Source organism: Brassica napus, chromosome C4, assembly GCF_020379485.1.
Source record: "Brassica napus cultivar Da-Ae chromosome C4, Da-Ae, whole genome shotgun sequence".
In the NCBI taxonomy this organism is placed as follows: Eukaryota; Viridiplantae; Streptophyta; class Magnoliopsida; order Brassicales; family Brassicaceae; genus Brassica; species Brassica napus.
This window is the reverse complement of record NC_063447.1, coordinates 15,331,343-15,352,866: the sequence shown is the minus strand read 5'-3', so window position 1 is coordinate 15,352,866 and position 21,524 is coordinate 15,331,343. Positions and strand designations below refer to the sequence as shown.

The 21,524-nt window shown below is 37.4% G+C and overlaps 3 protein-coding genes and 1 long non-coding RNA gene across 6 annotated transcripts; 2 read left to right on the top strand and 2 right to left on the bottom strand.

Moving 5' to 3' along the window:
• Nucleotides 1–416: 416 nt before the first annotated feature.
• LOC106424912 (RNA-directed DNA methylation 4) lies at nucleotides 417–2,695 on the bottom strand. Of its 3 annotated transcripts, none has more exons than XM_013865660.3 (10): nucleotides 2,454–2,695; nucleotides 2,261–2,380; nucleotides 2,107–2,187; nucleotides 1,942–2,030; nucleotides 1,771–1,845; nucleotides 1,650–1,691; nucleotides 1,372–1,523; nucleotides 1,091–1,282; nucleotides 926–1,002; nucleotides 417–824 (listed from the first exon to the last, which is right to left on the bottom strand). In XM_013865660.3, the coding sequence occupies exons 2-10, from the start codon at nucleotides 2,352–2,354 to the stop codon at nucleotides 562–564; spliced, it is 1,065 nt and encodes a 354-aa protein (XP_013721114.1). In that variant the 5' UTR covers nucleotides 2,355–2,380; nucleotides 2,454–2,695; the 3' UTR covers nucleotides 417–561. The 3 variants fall into 3 exon arrangements, with proteins under 3 accessions (XP_013721114.1, XP_013721115.1, XP_013721116.1); XM_013865661.3 differs by having other exon boundaries at nucleotides 2,261–2,374; nucleotides 2,454–2,576; XM_013865662.3 differs by having other exon boundaries at nucleotides 2,261–2,362; nucleotides 2,454–2,576.
• A 4,640-nt stretch (nucleotides 2,696–7,335) lies between these two features.
• LOC106424923 (glutathione S-transferase T3-like) lies at nucleotides 7,336–12,504 on the top strand. The gene is made up of 4 exons (XM_013865671.1): nucleotides 7,336–7,391; nucleotides 7,480–7,537; nucleotides 10,932–10,992; nucleotides 11,729–12,504. Exons 1-4 carry the CDS (start codon nucleotides 7,336–7,338, stop codon nucleotides 12,502–12,504), a joined length of 951 nt encoding a protein of 316 aa, XP_013721125.1.
• Nucleotides 12,505–15,110: 2,606 nt separating this feature from the next.
• LOC106424944 lies at nucleotides 15,111–16,427 on the bottom strand. The gene is made up of 4 exons (XR_002660361.2): nucleotides 16,138–16,427; nucleotides 15,780–15,862; nucleotides 15,498–15,689; nucleotides 15,111–15,361 (listed from the first exon to the last, which is right to left on the bottom strand). It is a non-coding gene; the product is annotated as an uncharacterized LOC106424944 (long non-coding RNA).
• A 1,397-nt stretch (nucleotides 16,428–17,824) lies between these two features.
• LOC106424922 (protein NUCLEAR FUSION DEFECTIVE 4-like) lies at nucleotides 17,825–20,754 on the top strand. The gene is made up of 2 exons (XM_013865670.3): nucleotides 17,825–19,389; nucleotides 20,021–20,754. The coding sequence occupies exons 1-2, from the start codon at nucleotides 18,278–18,280 to the stop codon at nucleotides 20,451–20,453; spliced, it is 1,545 nt and encodes a 514-aa protein (XP_013721124.1). The 5' UTR covers nucleotides 17,825–18,277; the 3' UTR covers nucleotides 20,454–20,754.
• The last annotated feature ends 770 nt before the right edge of the window (nucleotides 20,755–21,524 follow it).

Genomic DNA, 21,524 nt, shown 5'->3' with positions numbered 1-21,524 from the left:
TTTTCTAAGTTTATATCACAAAAATAGCACTCAAAAACTAAAATGACCAAAATAGCATTTTATCTTTTAAAAATTTAATTTTTTTATTTTTCAAAATTTGAAATCTTATCCCCAAAACCTCATTTCTCAACTCTAAACCCTAAACCCTAAACTCTAAACACTAAACCCTAAACTCTAAACCCTAAACCCTAAACACTAAACCCTAAATTCTAAACCCTAAACCCTAAACTCTAAACCTTAAACCCTAATTCATAAATCCTAAACCCCACCCTTTAACTCTAAACCCTAAGTTTGTGACTTTTGATAAAACATTAAGTGTTATTTTTGTGACTTTTGACCTTGAGTGATAGTTTGGGAACAAAAACTTGATTTAGTGCTATTTTTGTCTTTTTCTGTAAGAACTATACGAAAGTGAATAACATGAAAGAGTTTTTCATCTCTTATAATACCCCGAAATCTACCAAACTTGGTTTGTTTTGTTTTAACAGTAGATGAACAATTTTGATTCACAGAGCCTTGCACTAAAGTCTTTTATTAGCATCTTCATTTGCTACACCAATCTCACCGGTAAGACCACTTAATGTCCTCAAACTCCTCATCATCGCTGTCCCCATAAACATTCACATCATCCTCTGCATAACCATCAAAGAACTCCTCATCCTCATCAAGGACCACTCTCACACGTCTTTCTAAACTCTCCTCGTCTTTTGATTCATCGTCAGAGGCTTCACTCTTCTCTTCTTCATCTTCATCTTCCTCATCTTCTTCTTCCTCCTCCTCTTCAGAGATCTCGTCTGGGTAATCATTCCTTGGATGATCTTCAGCTGAGTCATACAAAGATTTATACAGTTTAGCATTACTTCTTTCTTGACTTTCTGTTTCTAGGACGCAACAGAGTACAACAAGAATGGCGGTAAAAGTGTACCGTTTGAATCATCAGAGTCATAGTCTGATTCATCATCAGGTCCATCGTAGAACTCTTCTTCCTCCTCGACTACGACACTAAAATAACCCCAAGAACCAAAATTAGTAGGTGACACACAAAAAAGACGAATAAATGAAAGGAGTTCACTATGAAAAAACTACGCACAGAGGAAACTGGTGCTTAGAACTGTCTTCACTGGTATCCATCTCTTCGTTTACAGCATAGAAATCATAAACATAGTCTTCGGTATGACTGGAATGGATACCAGCTTCAATCTCTTCAGCTGCTGTTGGAATACATTCTCTAAGGAGAGGCAAGAAACTAGCCAGCATTTTCTGGTCCTCCAAGGATTCAACCCTAAAGCAATAGATATAAAATACTTCAGCCAAAGCTAAACTATTGGTATTGGGATTTAAAATACAAATGCATGTTACAAGGGAACTTACTCTGGTGGTCCATCGCCTGGTCTTTCTTCAGCATCAACACGAATAACATCGTAGAAACTACACCTCTCATGAAGTTCTTTATCATTGATGTCTTCCTTGTTTCCCTTCCTACTCCGCCATATTTGCTCAAACCGAGCATTCTGTGCAGCGGTCTAAACAGAATTGTTGAACTTTTGATTAAATTGATTACACAAGTCTTGAATTAGATACCTAAAAAAAGAGTACCGAGATCTCCTCCTAAAATGTTAAATCTCAAAGAAACTGTACGAAAATGTTACCTGTTGCTGCAGTACAGCTTTTGTCAAGAGCTGTTCCTTTCTCTGCAGACCCAAAAAACAAAACGAACTTAAAGCTAGCACTCGAGTAGCAGTGAAGATACATGACTAAAACAATACATACGTTGTCTTTCTTGAAGGCAATTTTTCGATCCTCAAACTTTCCTTTACTGCAACTCTGCTCATCAAGATCAGACTCCTGCAGAACACACAGTAACAACAATCAGAAGATATAAAACAACAACCACGTGCAAAGGTTTATACTTTCAACCAGAAAAAAGAAAAGTTCACTCACAAATAAAGAGTGGATGATATCAACAGTGGTTTCAGAGTCCGTGACGGTCTCCAAATGCCGCACTAGCACCTTCTTGGGCTTCACATCCTCTGCCACATGAACATGATTCAATATTCATCATATGATACCAAGTAGATTAAGCTTGAGAGATGATGATAAAACTACCTTTCTTTTCGGAATTGGATAAAGATAGCTTAGAGAAGTCGAGGAAGGGTCGTTTGAAAGGTCTTTCATTTATCTCCAACCCTAATTGCCACAACATTTGCAATTAGGAGATAGCATGCGTAAAGATTCAAAGAGAGTTTCTACTGAAACTTACAGAAAGCATCGAGCGGAGATTGTCCTACTTTACGCTTAACCCTAACAACCACAGGCTTCTCTCCTACCGAAGAGCTTTCACCCTCACCATCCATTGTCAAACCTTCAGAATTCCCTAAGCCTAAGCACACTCTGAGTTTTTTGTTTCATTCGCTTCTCAAATCAAGAACAATTGAGAGAGAGGGGTCGATCACCTTCGAATCGAGGTCTGCTGAGTTTCCAGAGCCGGAGTCCAAGTCGCCGGGGTCAGGGTTCTGTTCGCCGGAGACAACGAAGCAGCTCTGCTTCGAGAAATCAAGAAGGACTCGCACAGACCAGATTCAACAAGACTAAACCCTAAAATCTAATTAAACCGATACGCAAATATTCGGTTAAGCATCCGGACCCACCCGATTGGGTTATTTGGGATACCCGAACCGAATTGCGAATGTTGTCTAGTTGTGTTCGCTTTGTTCATTTTTTCTCCTCAAATTTTGCTTCCCTTTTCTAAATAGTAAATACTAAAAGGTTTATGATATTGGGCTGAATGGACCAATAACACTAATATACAATGTGGCTTTTGAAATGATCTTTGGTTTTTCTATTTGAGTTTTGGTTTTTGATTTTTGTATATGAAACGGGCGGGGTTTAATTTACTTTTTAATGGATATGTATTTTAATGGATATGTCTGTTTGGTTCGTAGTCTCCCTCTTTATGTTTATCGTGAGATCTCTTTCTGGAGGCGATGTCGCTGGTTCTGTGTAAGAGTCAAAGGCAAGAGCCTAATTTGGTTCTGCGTTCATTGCGATTGGAGTAGAGGATATGTAGGTTCTCTGTTGTGTTGTGGTGTTTTTATGTAGTTCAGATGTAAGTTATAGGTTGAGTTTGAGCCTCCTATTGTAATGTAAGTTATAGGTTAGAGTTTGAGCCTCCTATTGTAACGTTAGACGTTGTGGTGTTGTGGTGTTGTGGAGTTTTTATTGTAATATTTACATACAATACGCTAGAACCATTTAACATATTTGCAATTTTTGCCAAGTTTTATAATTCGATACCTACTTTCATTATTTTAGGTCCATTAACAACTTCTTTTAGATAATTGGGAATCCTAAGTAGCCCAACGCCATTATATTTTATTATTTGAGAAAACTGTTGTTCGGTTTTGGTATTGATTCATAAGTCTGATTTCGTTTTTATGATTCGTATTCACATAGGGAATGATTGAAATGAGCTATAACTTTATATTTTTGCTTTAAAAATAAAACTGTAGATTTGTTTTGTTGTGGCTGTAGATAATTTTGCTGTATAATATTATCTGTAGGTTTAAAAAGACTCAATGACTTATGTATAAATTTTCTAAAGCAAAAAATAAGTGCTCAAGATTTATACCTTTCCACAGCTAAAAATAAATAAAAAAGAAAGAAAAATATGTAGTTTTAAAAAATCTTTACATTGACAAAAATTTGGGTTGTAGAGAGATCTTACAGCACTTCTAAAGCACTTGCCAATCAACCCCATAGGCTTTAACAGATGTTAATAAAATGTGCACTATTTAAAACAGAAGCTGAAATCATTAGTTTAGATAAGGGTAGATGTCATGATCATAAGCAGTAGGAGAAAAGTAAAAGGAAACTGAATTTAAGAAACGTCAACTAAAATGGGTAAATGGAGGAAAAAAGGACGTAAATCTACGGGAGATTCTAGTCACGGTTCACCAGCTGCAGAGAGAGTCGAGCGTGTGTAAAATGATGCTCAGAAAAGATAATAACGTTGTCTTGGTCGAACTCCATAATTGTTCTAGACCACATTGGCTTCTTTCCCTGCGATGATAGTGATGATATCAGTAATTGAGAACATAACGTTTCAGAAATAGCATACCAACCAAACTAGTAAAATGCTAACCTTTGTGTCTTGGAGGCCCTGGAAGATCTCCTTGTAGACTATATTGGTTACTCCATCAGCACCATCTGAGTCAGAGCTATCGTCTAGTATCTTAAGACCCTCTCGTGATGTCACTCGAGATAACGCAACGTACAACTGGCTGCGAGTGAAGACCTTCCTAGGGAGATATAAAGCAGCTTGTTTGAGACTTTGTCCTTGACTTTTGTTGATTGTCATCGTATAACATAGCCGCAGTGGATATTGACGTCGATTAAATGTGACAGGATGCAAAGTATCGAGAGGGGTAAGCTGTATCCGAGGGATCAATACATGTTTTCCTACCTTTGTTCCAGTCATGATCTCAACTTCTACTATCCTGTCACCTATTCGACTGACTATCATTCGTTATGAATAATGCTTAAACAATCTTGACATCATTATAAAACTGGCCATGTATGTGTCAAACTGGTTGCTTACCTCCCACCATTCTCGGGTTCACGCGGGTTATAACGACAACCCTTGGATCACCTCCCATCTTCTCGAGTTGATTATGGATCTTAACAGCCTGAGCGTCAAAGAGGCTCATGGTCACAGATGCGTCACTGATATCATTCGAAATCAGAACAGTTAGAAAAATGTAGTTATTAAGTCTAAATAGTTGTGGACATAACAAAACTCAAAAACTTACTTCTCCATCTTGATCGTTGCCATGACACGATTCTTGTCTTGAGGAGGGTCAGTAACAATAATCTTGACAGCAGTAATCTCCCTAATAAGGTTCGTGGAAAAGTGTATCATATTTCCAATTCAGTAGTCAGAGGAGATGATATGAGAAGCATTACCTGGAAGCTGATTGTTAGAGTCCGCAAGACCAAGCATCCCACTGTGGTTAAGGAAGCGGAATGACTCATGAGGTATCGGAACAGCCGGTTCAGTGACCTCATTGAAAGAGGTTGAGTCGCTAAACCGGATTAATAAGGAAGAGTCTAACAGACGGTAATCATGATCACACCAGGTGACATCAAAATCGGTTAGGGGGTAGACCGAAACCGCTTTCAGATTAGGCCGGTGTAGTGCAAGCCGGTTGACACTCACATTCGCCGGCATCATTGTCGCCTCAATACAAAGAAATAAACACAGAATAAATTAACAAATGAAGCATCAAAATTAACAAAATTATAAAAGAAAGCTTCTACGGTGGAGTTGATCAAACATGGAATTCAAGTGTATGAACATCAAATACTTAACATAATCTAAATTTAAGGAAGCGGAGATGTGTAAAACATTGCACCGGTGATTTATTCAGATGGTGAAAGTGTATGAACATCAAATATTTACACAGCAATCACCAGAAGCTGAAAAAGAACTCAGTGTGAAATCTATCTATCATTTAACTGGTGAAACCAAAACTAAAGGCGGAGCTAAATATATAACCTGAGAATCAAGGAGGAGCATGTCGACTCCCATGTAATCTCCACCACAGCGTAACTCCTGGCCTCCAAGAAATGGAGCAGGCGAACTTGGACGGTGGAGGAAGAGCGGCCAGTATGTAGATCAGAGAAGAAAACCAAAGCGTTAGCCATAACTCAGAATTTTTGGTTTGCTTTTTAACTTTAGAATAGATGAGAGATGATTGTAAATGCAGAAATTCATACCTTTTATAGTCAAACGGAATCGGCTCGCAGTCTCAAGAGCCGTATTGAATATAGATCGTGGATGTCGATTAATGGAGGTTTTTATGAGGATAATCGGTTACTGGTACTGTTAGGAAGAAGATGAAAGATCTCTACTGCGCAAACGAATAGCCATGAGCTTTAGAGTTGTGACGACGATCTCGCGTTAAACCTAATGGAGGAAACACGGCATTTCATCCGGATGATTCTGTCGACGTCACAATGTTACGGGCCTCAGGCACCAAAAGCCCAAATATGAATCAATATGGATCAATGGACCAAACCAAAAAAAATCGGACAGGTTAGATCAAAACGATGGGACACGTGTAATGCTCTCCTACCCCTATTTTATTAGGTGGCAAGAGGAGAAGAGAATAAAGCTTTTATATTAATAGATATGATGATTTGTCTTGACAAATAAACAAAGAGGTGTGCGTTTACGACTAAATTATTTTCAATGAAGATAGGTGATGATATTCTTAAGAATAACATAATTGATAATATATTACCGAGTAAAGTATTTGGACAGCATCAGTTGATTTTTTGCATATTTCGCTATGATCATGTCAAAACATGATCAAACACTTTAACATTTTGAATTATAATTAGAAAGCACAAAACAAACATAGAAACACCCTGGTTAAGAAATATACATAAACTGATTTCAAATGGACCATATTCATTCTGAAATGTTTGTTCCAATTAAGCAACGACTTATTATGTGTGACTGGAGAGAATTCTAGGTGACATGGAATCAGCTGGGTCATTTTCCGCTTAAACATCTCATTCGTCTTAGAGAAAAGGTGGACTTTAACATAATGTAGTTTTGATTGCCTATACTCCACACAAGTTTAGATTCTCTCCTAAGAAAGATGGTTTGAAATATGATGCTTCTGTTGATCAAAATAAGAAGTATTATGCTTCTAAATGTAGATGCAGTGCTTTTGAGTCTATCTTACTCTTTAGAGCACGATTAATGCATGAGCTTGGGGGGGAGGGGGTGGTATTTAATAATTTTCGGATTAAAAAAAAAGAAATAATGTAATAAGCGAAGAGACACTGCTTAATTAAGCGGCACAAACAACGCTTCTAATGAGACACGTGTCATTAGACGCGTCCTTCTCTCCCTTGACGACTCGGTTTCCTCATTCTCTCCCTCGACGACTCCACTTGATTCTCTCTCTCCCTCGGCGACTCGTTTGTCGATTGGATCGTCGACGACTCCGCGTCGCTCTCCGTTAAAGTCGACAAATCCGCTTCTCTCTTTCTCTTCCTCGGCGGCTCCGTCTTCCTCGATTCTCTCCCTCGACGACTCCGCCTCGTGTTGGTGAAACCTCGACCAATCCGCTTCTCTCTTTCTCTTCCTCGGCGGCTTTGCCTTCCTTGATTCTCTCCCTTGACGACTCCGCTTCTCTCTTTCTCTCCCTCGATGACTCCCCGTTTCTCTTGTGATCTTCCCCCGATGATGAAGAGCCCGCCTCTGTCTCATGATCTTCCCCCGACGATGAAGACTCCGCCTCTGTCTCCTCATCTCCCCCGACGATGAAGACTTCGCCTCTGTCCTCTCCTTCGGTGGATCTCATAGACGGTGAGAACTTGTACCTCTCTCTCTCTTTGTTATTTGATTTGTTTGTTGTGTCGGCTACTTGTGATTAATTTTAATTTGTTATGTCTGTATTTCTTAAGATGGAAGGATCAACAGACACGAAGGTTCGTTGAAGAAGATGACTACAACTGCAAAAAGGTAAACATATGTCTCTGTCTCTTGTGTTTATTTTTGAAATGGATTGAATGTTTGTTCTTGTTTGTATTGATTAGATGATGTTAGGACTGTGGTCTCAAATGAATAGATTGTCAAATTATTTGTTTGTCGTTTATGATATTGAGTGTGTGTTTTTAGGACTGTGGTCTCAAATGAATTGATTGTTGTTCTTGTCTGTATTGATTAGATGATGTTAGGTTAGTGCGTATGTGTTTGCTTTTTTGGCTCTCATTTGTGATTTGCTTCTGTTTGTTTCTCTGTTGAGCTGCATGGATCAAGGCAAATGACGCATGATAGTCAAAGCAGAGGAGTGCATATGCATGGGTCAAGGCAAATGAGGAAGGATCGTCAATATAGGTAAACGTTATGCTTCTTTTAATAGAATTGATTGTCTCTTTGATGTTATGGTTGAGTTAGGGAGTTAATGTTTTGCTCTGTTGGTTATAAACCCGTGTAATAAATAGAATTGATTGTCTCTTTGATGTGTTGAAATGAATAAAGGATTGGTTATGGTTGAGGAAGAGAGTTAAATGAATTGCTTTGTGTTTGATAATGAATTGAATTGTCGAAAATTAATGATTTGCTCTGTCTTTGATAATTGTTGTGAAATGGTAATTAATATAAGTTAGATACATGTCAACTCGAAACTGTTTGTTGTTAGTTGTTGAATGCTATATGTAAAAGAAGTGTGATATCTCTTCCATCTTTATAACTCCTACCTTCTCTTCCATCTCCAAGAGATTCCTATCTGTTATTTATCTCCTCTTTCACTGTGGAAATGGATTTTAATCCTTTGCCATCGTTAAAAAATCAGCATTTTTTTGAGATAAAGTCAAAATTGGTAAGATTATGAGAGCATGTATCATACTTCATAATATGATAGTAGAAGACGAACGAGATGGATACACTCAATTTGATGTTTCCGAGTTCCAACAAGGAGAAGACAACGGAAGTTCACATGTCGATTTCACGTATTCTACAGATATCCCTACAAATATCACCAATATGATGGGTGTTCGAACTAGAATTCGTGATAGACAAATGCATGAACAATTGAAAGCTGATTTGGTTGAACATGTATGGCGTAAATTTGGATGTGATGAAGACAACAATTGAGCTCAGATGTTTCTTTGAAATTATTCTTGATTATTTTACTAATCTAAGTTTTTATGTTTTTAAAAAAAATTCTATGTTTTAAATGTTATCCTTTTAATATGTCTTATATAATAAATAAAATTTATCTTAAATGAAATAATGTTTAATATTTTTTTTAAGAATCCCAAAATAAGCAACTTGCATTGGAGGCAAAAAAAATAGAGGTTTCTTAAATAAAGTGCTTAACACACATTGATTAGTAAAAAAATGATTAAGCTACCATTAGAAGTGCTAGTGATAATGGTGCTCTTAGTTTCTGTGTATGGTTGTTTGTTTCCATTCTTTATTCTTTATCATAGTCACAGACGACTCACAGTATTATGTATGTGAATATTTTTCACTATTGTTCTATAAATTTAAAGTTTTATTTATAAAAAGGTAAATTAATAGAGATGTTAAAAAGAAAAAGCCTTCCTGATCAATTTTTTTTAAAAGAATCTCTAATGTTCTAAATGTTTAATTTGAATAAAATAAACGTGTTAGAAGTCTTTAAAAAGGGCTGAACTTGAAGGTAAGCCGAATTGGCAACTGGAGTACCACTGGAGTTGGTGTCGGTATGAAATTATTGGAAATTGTCTGATGAAGAACACACAGCTGGATATCAACCAACGAGCTACGACTTCTTTCTTTTGCTGTGTTTTTAAACATCATTTCTTCCTGAGCTACCATTCTCACGTCGTCCAAAAGACCAAAACATAGGGCAAGATGACAAATAGGCAAGAAAATTTTCAATGACGGACGAGTCGGTCCAATCTACAATTTCTACGTCGAAATAAAAGAACAAATTGCACAATACGCAAGAAATTAGGTCAATGACGGGAGAGTCAGTTTTGATCCTAAACATGTGTCATGGTGCGCGTTTCCTAGAAACAAGGACATTAATTAACGCTACTTCTTTTATCATGAAACGTGAAACAGAATGAAAGTATCAATCACGATTTTTAATTTAGTTGTGAACATTATATTGTTTTAGTACATATTTATATGCCAATTGTGAATTAGTGAGTTTTATTTTATATCAGGAATTCGAATTATTTTGCGACCGTACTCATTAATTGGTTAGACTTTAATTAAATAGTAGTTGAATGTAACTTATCATTGTGAAAAATAGAAAATTTAGCGTTTAATTAGAACGTCATATTTATTCCCTACAAATAAACATATATGTTTTGTCACAATATGTGTTTTGTTGTAAGTGTTTCCAATAATGTTGATTTTGAAATTCAAATGGTGCATTTATGTATTGATATGTTATTCTAATATAATAATATATAGTCGAAGGTACAACTTTATATGAAAACGAAAAATAAGTACCAGACGTTGCAGTTTATAAGAGCATTGTTATCGCGGACTCTTGAACTGCATATCCTGTCTTTTTAGAATTAAAATAAAATAAAAATTGCTTAAGTAAACAGGATACGTAGCTTAATGAAGGCACACAAGAGACGTTTGTTGTGCACACGTGTCATAATATCAACCCTCTCTCTCGCTCTCCACCGAAACTTCCTCTCTCTTTCTCTCGTGTCTCCTCGACGACTCCGAAGGCATCTGGTGATCTCTCCTCGGCGATGACCTCCTCGCGACGGAATCAACCGATGAGGAGTCGTCGACGGAATAAGCCGGTGTTTCTAGCGGTTGAATCGTCATTTCTGTCGCTCTCCTCGACGCCTCCGTCTCTCTCTTGATCTCCTTGACGACTCCTCGTCTCTCTCGATCGCGTTGACGCCTCCGTCTCTCTCTCTCTCTCGATCTCCTCGAGGACTCCTCGTCTCTCTCGATCGCGTCGACGCCTCCGCGTCTCTCTCTCGATCTCCTCGACGACTCCTCGTCTCTCTCGATCTCGTCGACGCCTCCATGTCTCTCTGGCTCTCCTCCACGGCTCTCCTCGACGGCTCACCTCGACGAAATCAAATCCAAAGGTAAGGCTATGTATTTGTCCTTTAAAGTTTGAAACCTTCTTTGTTATTTTGATTCGTTTGTTGTGTTGCATGCGTATCTTGTCTTTGTTTATGTCTCTGTCTTGGATTCAACATAAGAAGTCTCTTGTGTTTGTTTATGTATATGTCTTTGATTCAACAGATGATGGCTTCTTGTGTTAGATGTTTGATCTGTTAGATGTTAATAGGATTGTGGTCTGGAACGAATTGCATTAGAGGATTGTGTGTTGATATATCGATCAGTTCTGATTCATTTTGGTTTGTCTCTGCATTTGTTTCTCTAGATGGTCGGATCCAGAGGCATGAAGCTTCTTCAAAGAAGGTCACGGAACAATTACACTACAGGTACATCTTCTACCTTTGATCAATGTTTGTAGGATTCTTGTCTGAATTGTGTCTGATCTCGTCTGGTTTGAAATAAATTCATGGTGATTAATTAGTTAGGTAGAAGAATTGATTGTGGTCTGGAACGAATTGCATAACAGGATTGTGTGTTGATATATTACTAAGTTCTGATTCATTTTGGTTTGTGTTTCTCTTTGTTTCTCTTTGCTTCAACCTTTGATCTGTATCAATGTTTGTAGGATTCTGGTTTGAATTGTGTCTACTCTCGGCTGGTTTGAATACATTTATTGTGATTAATGAGTTAGGTAGAAGAATTGATTCTGAATCTCGTCTGGTTAGGTTGAAATAGATGCTTAACTGTGGTTAATGACTTAGTTTTATGTCAACTCGAATTGGTTGTGGAAGTAAAACTGTGTTTATACTTTCTGTCTTCCATAAAGATATAGCAGAGTTTATACTTTATGTCTTCCATATAATATTTTGTAGAGTTTAATGTAGAGGAAGGTTGGTTGGTTGAGTTGAATGCGTCTTCCTTCTATAAACTTTGTCCTTCTTCTCCTTCTTGAACACATTACAAATTGTGTTCTTCTCTTCCAGATCCAAGACATTGTCTACTCTGTCTTTCTCCTTTTCTATATCTCTTCTTCACAATTTCGGATATGGATTACAATCCATATATGCAGCCACCAAACTTTGTTGACCTTCTTAATAGTCAACAAGAGAGTGTGTCGTTTAGGGGAAGATATTATTGAAGAAGCTGCACACTGCGAACAAGAGGGTCCTCCAGTGCGCAAAGAAAGAAGGACTTGGACACCAACAGATGATGTGGTGCTGATCAGCTCGTGGTTAAACACGAGCAAAGATCCGGTTGTTGGGAATGAGCAAAAGTCTGTTGCCTTCTGGAAAAGAATTGCAACGTACTTCAATGCTAGTCCGAAGCTGGCTGGGTGTGAAAAAAGAGAGGCTACTCACTGTAAGCAGAGGTGGCACAAGATGAATGACTTAGTGTGTAAGTTTTGTGGTGCTTATGAGGCAGCAACGAGACAGAAGAGTAGTGGGCAAAGTGAGAATTATGTTCTCAAACTTGCCCACGAAATCTTCTTTAATAACGACAAAAAGAAGTTCACCCTTGAACATGCTTGGAAGGAGCTTAGAAATGACCAGAAGTGGTGTGATCTCTCAACAGCTAGACATGATGGAAGCTCCAAAAAGAGGAAGTGTGAGGAAGGTTCACAGTCTGCAAGCTCTAAAGGAAATGAAACTGACAGTGCTCTAGATGATGAAGGCACCACTCGCCCTCCGGGTGTTAAGGCTGCAAAATGTCGTGGTAAAAAGCCCGTGGAGCTGTCTGATTTTAAGACTGTGTGGAGCATTAAGAAGCAAAACTTGGATATGAAGGAGAGGCTGTCGAAGATTAAGCTCCTTGACAGTCTCATTGGAAAGCAAGGACCCTTAGCAGATTATGAAGAAGCTCTGAAGAAGAAGCTCGTTGATGAGCTGATGTCTAATTAGTTTAAGTATGTCTTGTTCTGTTTAGGTGTGTCTTGAACTGCTTAGATTTGTTGTTCTTGTTCTGAAGATGAAGCTGTGTAGTTAAAGTCTGTTGTTCTTGTTATGGCATTGTGTTAATTTTCTTGTTAGCTAAGATCGGATATAAATGTTATTGCATTGTGTTATTTTCACTGTCTCATGTTATCTCTTGTGTTGTTTTCAGGTCAAGACGAGTGTGGCATTGTAGATTCACGGAGTCACGGGCCAAGAATAGTGTGACGTTGTATTCTTGTCTTGTGTCAGTTCATGGAGTGTGAAACTTTTGTTGTCTTGTGTATCAGTCACGGGCCAAGACGAGTGTGGCATTGTGTATCACGGGCCAAAACTTTTGTTGTCTGGTTGTCTTGTGTCTTGGGTATCAGTCACGGATTTGTAAAACTTTTTATCTTGTCTTGTTGTCTTGTGTCTTGTGTTTAACTTTTTATCTTGTGTTGTGTCACGGATTTGTAAAACTTTTGTTGTCTTGTGAACCAAGTTTTATATATAGTTCGCATTCTCTTGTTCTCTAATTCTCACCAAACATAACAATCAAACACAATATCATCTTCTCTCCTTCTCACCGAAAACGAGTCATCTCCTCTCATTCTCACCAAACGAAAGAATCAAAAACAATATACCATCTTCTCTTCTACTCTTATAAAACGAAGATTATTAATCATCTTCAAAAACAATATCATCTTCTCTTCTTTTTATTTCTCATTATCTTTATTCAAGCTTAATTTCTCTTTTGGATCACAAATATGGCATCTTCTTCTCAAAACCCTTTTGAAGAATCACTTGATGATACATTTGATCAATATTTTGATCAATATGTTGATCAAACTTTAGAGAATTTAACCGTTGGTAATCAAGAAGAAGCAAGGAAACAAAGAAAAAAACGAGCTTATATCGAAAGAAATCGTGAAGAAGGGCATATTCGTTTATGGATTGATTATTTCAGTGAAACTCCAACGTATCCTGAAAATTTCTTCCGATGACGTTTTAGAATGAACAAGTCATTGTTCATGCACATTGTTGATCGACTCTCGAACGAAATTCAATACTTTTGGCAAAAGAAAGATGGTCTCGGAAGGATGAGTCTCTCTCCCCTCCAAAAGTGTACTGCAGCCATTCGTGTCTTGGCGTATGGTACTGCGGCTGATACGGTCGACGAATACCTCTGGCTCGGTGAAACTACAACTCGGTTATGTGTCGAAAATTTTGTGGAAGGAATAATAAATTTATTTGGCGATGAGTACCTAAGAAGACCAACACCGGCTGACCTTCAACGTCTACTTGATATTGGAGAGTATCGTGGATTTTCCGGGATGATAGGACACATCGATTGTATGCATTGGGAGTGGAAGAATTGTTCCACCGATTGGAAAGGGAAATATTATCGTGGTTCGGGTAAACCGACAATCGTTTTAGAGGTGGTTGCATCATACGATCTCTGGATATGGCATGCGTTTTTTGGACCTCCAGGTACCTTAAATGATATCAATGTTCTCGATCGCTCACCTGTTTTTGATGACATAATAAACGGTCAAGCTCCGCAAGTCACTTATTTCGTCAATGGAAGAGAGTATCATATGGTTTACTATCTCACCGATGGTATTTATCTAAAAGGGGCAATTTTTATCCAATCTATTCCAATACCACAAGGACCGAAAGCAGTTTTATTTGCTTAACGGCAAGAAGCTGTCCGCAAAGATGTCGAGCGCGCTTTCAGAGTCTTGCAAGCTCGCTTTGCCGTAGTTAAAAATCCGGCACTTTTTTGGGATAAAGTCAAAATTGGGAAGATTATGAGAGCATGTGTCATACTCCACAATATGATAGTAGAAGACGAACGAGATGGCTACACTCAATTTGATATTTCAGAGTTCCAAGAAGGAGAAGACACTGGAAGTTCACATGTCGATCTCACGTATTCTACAGATATGCCTACAAATATCGCCAATTTGATGGGTGTTCGAACTAGAATTCGTGATAGACAAATGCATCAACAACTCAAAGCTGATCTAATTAAACATATATGACGAAAATTTGGACGTGATGAAGACAACAATTGATCTCGGATGCATCTTTCTATTTTTATTGTATTTTTATTAATCTTTGTTTTTAAGTTTTATATTTAAATTTATGTTTTATTTAATAAAAAAATTATCTTTTAAATTTATTTTTTTTAAGAACCGAAAAATAAGAGACTTGCAATGGAGACACTAAATTTTGGGGTCTCTTGATTAGGTTTCTTATCCTCACATTTATTACTTAATACTATTAAATAAATCACAAGAGACCCTAAGAGCAACATTATCCATAGCACCCTTAATGGGGTGCTTAATCATTTTTTTAGTATTAAATATGTGTTAAGCATTTGATTAAGAAACTTCTATATTTTGCACCTCCAATGCAAGGTGCTTAATGTTTGCAAGGTGCTTAATGTTTGCAAGGAGGACTAATCTTGGAAAAAAAAACCAACAAACTGAACTTTAGATTCTATCATCTTTCTTTTCTAAATCTCCAAAGCTAAATCAAGTTTTTCCTATTACATAAGTCCCATGAACATAAGTAAAAGACATACGAGTAAAAAAAGTATAAGCCATTTAAAGTAAAAGACATCAAGTTTTAGCAAACACACTATTTAGTAAAAGAGTTACAGAGATACAGAGGCATCAAGGGCCAAAACGGTTAAAAGAACATGTCACCTTGAGCCCTTAACGAGGAATAAATAGATGGATCATCATTCCGCTCACTCAGGCACGTTCATCATTCACGTGGTTTGGAACCTCGGGTTGGCTGTCCAGTGGCATGTACTGTGCCATTATTGCTCTGATCTCTGAGTCCATGTATTGTTGTGAAACCAAGGACACATGACAATGTTTTAATACACATCTCAGGCCACAAAACAAAAACAAAAAGATTAATCTTGGGATTTTACCACAAGGGAGAGAAAATGGAGGAGAAAAGCTCACCCTTAATCTATATTTGTAAACGAGGTACGCCCCACCGGCTGCAAGTCCCAATGATAACATTATAAGCCAAACGGCAGCCCACGCTGATCTCACTTGTGAACCCGCTACAAGAGCACTCATAGCTTCCCCAAGTATTCTTGCAGCTACATTCCGGGCACTGACAGGCTTTCCTCTCTTTGCACTCGTTGATGTCTGTCAAAAGAAGCACTGAAATGCTTAAATCAACAACGACTAAGAAGTATTGTAAATACAAGTTTGACAAAAAAAAAAAGAGAGTCTAACCTTCACACTTCTTAAAACCGTCTCCTTTGAATCCTGGAGGACACTCGCACTTAACACTGTCCTTGTCCTGAAGGCATTATAACCTTCACCACAAGATAACAATAATACATCAAGATGAAAAATCAAAGTTCTCTCTTTTATGTTCTCACAACGTTTCAAGGTTCAAACAAGTTAAAGCTTTAACATTATCAGCAGAAAAAGTCAGATTCTCATTTGCTAAGTAAAATCAAAGATCAATTCAACACAGAAGAGAAACTATGATTCCACATAAACACCATACATATCTCTCTACGTTCCAATCAAACGAGTAAAAGTAACAAAATCAGCATACATGATGACCCAATCATCAACGATGTACCTGATCGCCAACTATATGAGAATCTGGAAACTATTATCAATCTGAATCAAAAGAATTAGACTTGGAAGCAGAAGCAGAAATAAAAGAGAGGGAGGAGCACGGAGGAGCCAGTGATTCGGTGATTGACGAAGTCGAACAGGATCGATCTCCGGTTGGCGAAGATGAATAGATTTTCGTCGGGAAGAAGATGAAGAAACGGATAAAGATTGCTCTCGAGTTCGTCGAGAGAGAGACAGAGACAGAGAAAGGAGCGCTGAGAGAGAGACGCGTGTCCAATAGCACCGATGCTTAATGGGCTTAATTAAGCATCGACGCTTCTTAATTATGGAATTTTTCTTTTTTTTTTTAATTTAAAAAATATTAAGCACCCCTCTAAGCAGTCCCGTTAATGGTGTTCTAAGAGGAGATTTAGGATAATCATGTTCTAAGTTTTTCTAGTATCATCGTGTCATTATCCATATTGAATTTAGATATAGCGTCTGTATGAATCATATATGTTAGTATTTTAGACATGCTGAATTTTTGAGATATCAAAGAGTGAATAATTTGGTTTGGAAATTGTTTGATGTTATCAAATTATTAGATGAAACAAGTTTACTTGCAAGTCTCCTCTATCCTTGTAGATTCCAGTCTGAAATGTAGAGAGATGTTAGAGATATACCTTTGCATTGGCCCATATCTCACGACTATGGCTCAGCCAGATCTCATGAATCTCATCAGTTCATCGTATACACTATATCAAGCAGCCTTAAAGGTGTTATATTATGTTAAAAGTAGCGTCTAAAATATTTTTGTAGATTTTTCTCTAGCTAGAACTCAAAGGACATACGCGGATTATGAGTCTCTTGTTTAGATGCTAGAAGGTACTTATGAGGGGCTACTGTCTGTTTCTCTCGGATATTCATTGATTTCCTGGAAATCTACCTAATATAAGCATCATGTTATGTTAAGGCTTCTGCAAAGGTTGAATACATCGTTTTGTATTTGATGTTTGCGAGATTCTTTGGTTGGTTGCATTCTCAAAGAAGGGGCTTCACAATTTCTTCATGTTCGGACAGAGTTAAAAATGTTGGTGTGCTACACTTCAGAAATTTAATAAACAATATGTGAGTTTTTAATATTTTATTGACATCGATAATGTTAATGTACATATTGACTTGATCATGTACTAACATCTTTCCCGAATGTATATTTCCTCTCTTTTTAAACTAGGTTAGCAAACTGTGGTGTGATCTAATTCTCACACAAAAGTATATGTTTCTTCTCATGGGATGATATAAAAAAGACATGAAGAGTTGGTTGCCGGTATGATAGAAACGTTCTATGTAAACATTTTACTTTGATGAAAACACATAATTCTGATACGTCAGGAAACTCGCTCCATCACTAGTTATATTTATACGAAGTTTCTTATACGTACTTCTGTTGTCATGTACTTATATACCGCCATACCGGTGTACGTAAGTACTAAGTAACATAACTTAAGAATGCCATATATAAAAGATTAGTGGTCTTTGTGAGTTTGTGAAATTTATTACTATCGTAGTTAGTTAATTTATTTTACCATCTAACAACTTTACTAAATCATAATTAATTTTTAGACGGTAAGAATAAAAGTTCTTGTGGAAATCATTTTAGTCCGGTGGTTTGAGTTCATCAATGTTTCTATATTAGAAAGTCTAGATTTCGAGTCATAGAAAATATGAATTACACACTTATTAGTGAAAGAAATATGTAAATCTTCAGCATAGTTCAAAGAATACCTAAATTTTCATAAGCTAAATAGAATTATCGATTGTGAAATCATTATTTAATGTTTATTATAATTATTTGGCAGTGAAAAAAAAAGGTTTAAATAAAATAGAAGACTAAATCATTTAATAGAAATGTACTTAAAAGTAAAACACTAGTAAATACTGAACCAAAATTTTAAAAGAAAACAGGCAACATCAGCATTTAATTTATGCATTAATTTAGCTCTTTCCTTTTTCTTGATTACGAAACTAACCACACGTTCCTTCTCATTACCACAACACTAAATCCCTTTAGGAATATAAAATCGACTTCGAATCCACTCAACGAATCATCTCCATATTTTCTATTTTTCAACAGAGTTAATTAAGCACTCTCTCAAGAAAACATGTCTCCAAACGTTCTCCGGTGGTTTAGCCTCGTCGCTATCCTCTGGCTTCAGTCTATCAACGGCACCAACTTGAGCTTCCCTGCTTACTCTTCACAGCTCAAAGAGTTTCTCTCAATCTCTCAGCTCAAACTCAACTACCTCTCTTTCGCCTCCGACGCCGGAAAGGTCCTCGGTTTTATCTCCGGGATCGCCGCCGTCTATCTTCCTTTACCACTCGTCCTTCTCGCCGGTGGTTCTTTAGGTTTCGCCGGCTACGGTCTCCAGTATCTCTGCATCGTCAAAAAGATGTTCACGTTGTCGTTTTACCATATCTGGGGCTTGAGTTTCTTGGCGGGGAACAGTATCTGCTGGATCAACACGGCTTGTTACATCGTAGCCATCAACAGTTTTCCGGTGAACCGTCAAGTTGCCGTGGGGATCACGGCGAGTTATCAAGGTTTGAGCGGGAAAATCTACACCGACATGGTTCAGACGTTCTTCTACTCGTCTCAACGCGAAGCTGCCTCTGGCTATCTTTTGCTCAACTCTCTCGTTCCATTGGTCGGTTGTCTCGTGACGGCTCCTATGCTGGTGAGAGAAGCAAAAGCGACGTCGTCTTCGTCATGGGATATTAACGTGGGGTTTATTGTTTTGTTTGTTGTGACTATAGCCACGGGGATTTACGCTGTGGCTACGAGTCTTCTCACTGTTCCTGCGGTTTTAGTACTCGTTGGCATTGTTTTGTTTCTTCTTGCTCCTCTCGCTATACCAGTTGGAGTTGGAGTCAAAGAGGTTATATCCTCTAGAAGAAGTCAACAAAAGGTACACGACTTGGAAGTTCCTGTTGAAGAAGATCAAAATAAAGAAGAGGAAGAACAGTTTGATGAGAAGGTGATAGTTGGAGTTAAAGAAGAGGTTGAGTGGACAAAACTATGTAAGAAACTCAATTTTTGGATTTACTTCGGTCTGTATTTGTTCGGTCCAACGGTGGGGCTAGCGTTTATGAACAATCTTGGTCAAATAGCTGAATCTCGTGGCTGTGCCGCGACCACTTCCTTGGTCGCTCTCTCGTCGTCGTTCGGGTTTTTTGGCCGCTTGCTTCCTTCGTTACTTGATTACTTCCTCTCTAGGTAAAATCACTTTTGACCTTTTATCGGTTGCCCTTTTTATTAATCAAAAAGATAGTACTAATTAAAAAAAACTAATCAGTTAAAGCATGATTAATGAGGTTCTTAGGATAGATCTTCTTAGCGGAATATAAGAAACCGTCTTTTAACTTTAAACTAAAAAAACTAAGGACCGGTTCTTAAATATAAGAAACCGTCTCTTAACTTTTATAGTTAAAAGTTAAAAGCTAAGAACTCCACCCTAATATATTTGAAATATATTTAAAAATTGGTTCTTACCTTAGCTTTTTTAGTTAAAACTTAAAAGACGGTTTTTTATATTCTACTAAAAATTTCACTCTAAGAACCCCCATTAATGATGCTCTCGTCCCATTAATAATTTGTCCCATTAATAATTTGTCCCATTAATAATACAACTACGTTGACCTAGCCGGGACAATTATAACATATGTTGTATTCCTTGCATGTTGCACCTACGTGGTTGGTCTAGTTCATTGAACAACCTTCGACAAATCGATCACCATTTTTATAATATTTTCCCTCTTTTTTTTGTCACAAAATATTTTCCCTCTTTTTTTTGTCACAAAATATTTTCCCTTATTTCTCGGAATGTATTCTAACTCTATTATTACAGGAACAAGTACATGCCATCAAGCCCGGTTTCTATGGCAGTTTCATTGGTAGCAATGGTTGCTTCGTTTCTAGTCCTCCTCATTGACTCCGACATCGCTCTCTACACTAGCACGGCGATTATCGGTGTCTTCTTAGGAGCTTTGACTTCTCTCTCGGTCACAATGACCGCCGAGCTTTTTGGGACAAAACACTTTGGAGTTAACCACAACATCGTTGTCGGAAGCATTCCGATTGGTTCTTTCGGTTTTGGTTTATTCGCCGCCAAAGTTTACCGTGATAGAGCTGCCTTGGACGGACGTTTTGACGGAAAGTGTTACGGGATGTATTGCTTTCAAACCACTTTCATATTTTGGGGAACGCTCTGCTCGATCGCCGCCGTTCTCGCCGCCGTTTTATATCTACGCAACCGCAAGTTCTTCTCGCATAAGCGGTAGTAAAATAACAACGTATTTTGAAGAAGAAAAACAGCGTTTTTCGTGGGTTTATTATTCACGCAAGCTTTCACTTCATCAAAGGGCAAAAGTTTTTTAGTACCAAACTAATTTTTTTGTATACTTATGCCGTTTGTTAAATCGATGGTAAGTAAAAAAATTTGTATAGTATAGTATAGACGTGCAGTAAAAAATAGATAGAGATAAAAAGATAGGCAATTCTCTCGAATAATTATTTTTAAGTTTTTGTCGTAAAAATAACACTCAAGAAAGAAAAAAAATAGTCTTTTTTTTTGTTTTGAAATTTGTAATATTTATTTTTTTAATTTTAAAATTTGAAACATATCCCCAAAACCTCATCCTTTAAGTCTAAACCCTAAGTCTACATTAGTTAACCATCTTTTACCCTGTAATAAAATTTATTTTGGTCATTTTATTCATTGAGGGCTATTTTTGTGATAAAGATTTAAAAATGTCTATCTTAAAGAATTTCTCTAAAAAGAAGTCGTAACGATCGACTTTTTAATTTAAAAATCAATTTTTTTTCCTATACGCTGGATGATAGCAAATTCAATAGTATATTTTTGCTAGATTAGTATAAGATCATTTATGAATGCCGAAGAGTTTAAAACGACTTTGTTTGAATATAAGTGGGAAGAATGACTTCATGAATTTTCGGGTGAGTCCCATTAATATACCCAACATAACATTCTGTTGGTGCGTAGTTGATGATTTGTTAGTTCGAACGTGGGTCCAAGAATCTTGATCATGTGGCTGTTATTTAAGTGAGTAACAATGTTTTTATGAGATTTCAACACTAACCAACATATTCTCAGACGTCAGTTTAAACATTTTGTGAGACTGAGACGGCGTGAACGTATTCAACAGCAAGAATGCCACCTAAACGGCTAAACCGGAAATATTGGCAAAGTGGGTCACTTTCGAGTTTATAATTCAGGCTTTGGGCTGCGCAGAGTTTTAATTCGGCAAATGGGTCGCGTGTATTTGTGACCCTATGCGACTTGAAAGCAAAAGACGAAACGATCCTTACTCCAGCTGCGGAATATCGTAAAT

What these genes read in the sequence shown, in the direction of transcription:
- LOC106424912 (XM_013865660.3), bottom strand. Translation starts at nt 2,354, where the DNA reads ATGGATGGTGAGGGTGAAAGCTCTTCGGTAGGAGAGAAGCCTGTGGTT. An exon ending in ATCCAATTCCGAAAAGAAAG is followed by an intron (nt 2,031 to 2,106) that starts GTAGTTTTATCA and finishes TTCATGTGGCAG; the next exon opens with AGGATGTGAAGCCCAAGAAG. An exon ending in AAGCTGTACTGCAGCAACAG is followed by an intron (nt 1,524 to 1,649) that starts GTAACATTTTCG and finishes AATTCTGTTTAG; the next exon opens with ACCGCTGCACAGAATGCTCG.
- LOC106424923 (XM_013865671.1), top strand. Translation starts at nt 7,336, where the DNA reads ATGAAGACTTCGCCTCTGTCCTCTCCTTCGGTGGATCTCATAGACGGT. An exon ending in CTCATAGACGGTGAGAACTT is followed by an intron (nt 7,392 to 7,479) that starts GTACCTCTCTCT and finishes GTATTTCTTAAG; the next exon opens with ATGGAAGGATCAACAGACAC. An exon ending in ACGGAACAATTACACTACAG is followed by an intron (nt 10,993 to 11,728) that starts GTACATCTTCTA and finishes TGTGTCGTTTAG; the next exon opens with GGGAAGATATTATTGAAGAA.
- LOC106424922 (XM_013865670.3), top strand. Translation starts at nt 18,278, where the DNA reads ATGTCTCCAAACGTTCTCCGGTGGTTTAGCCTCGTCGCTATCCTCTGG. An exon ending in CTTGATTACTTCCTCTCTAG is followed by an intron (nt 19,390 to 20,020) that starts GTAAAATCACTT and finishes CTATTATTACAG; the next exon opens with GAACAAGTACATGCCATCAA.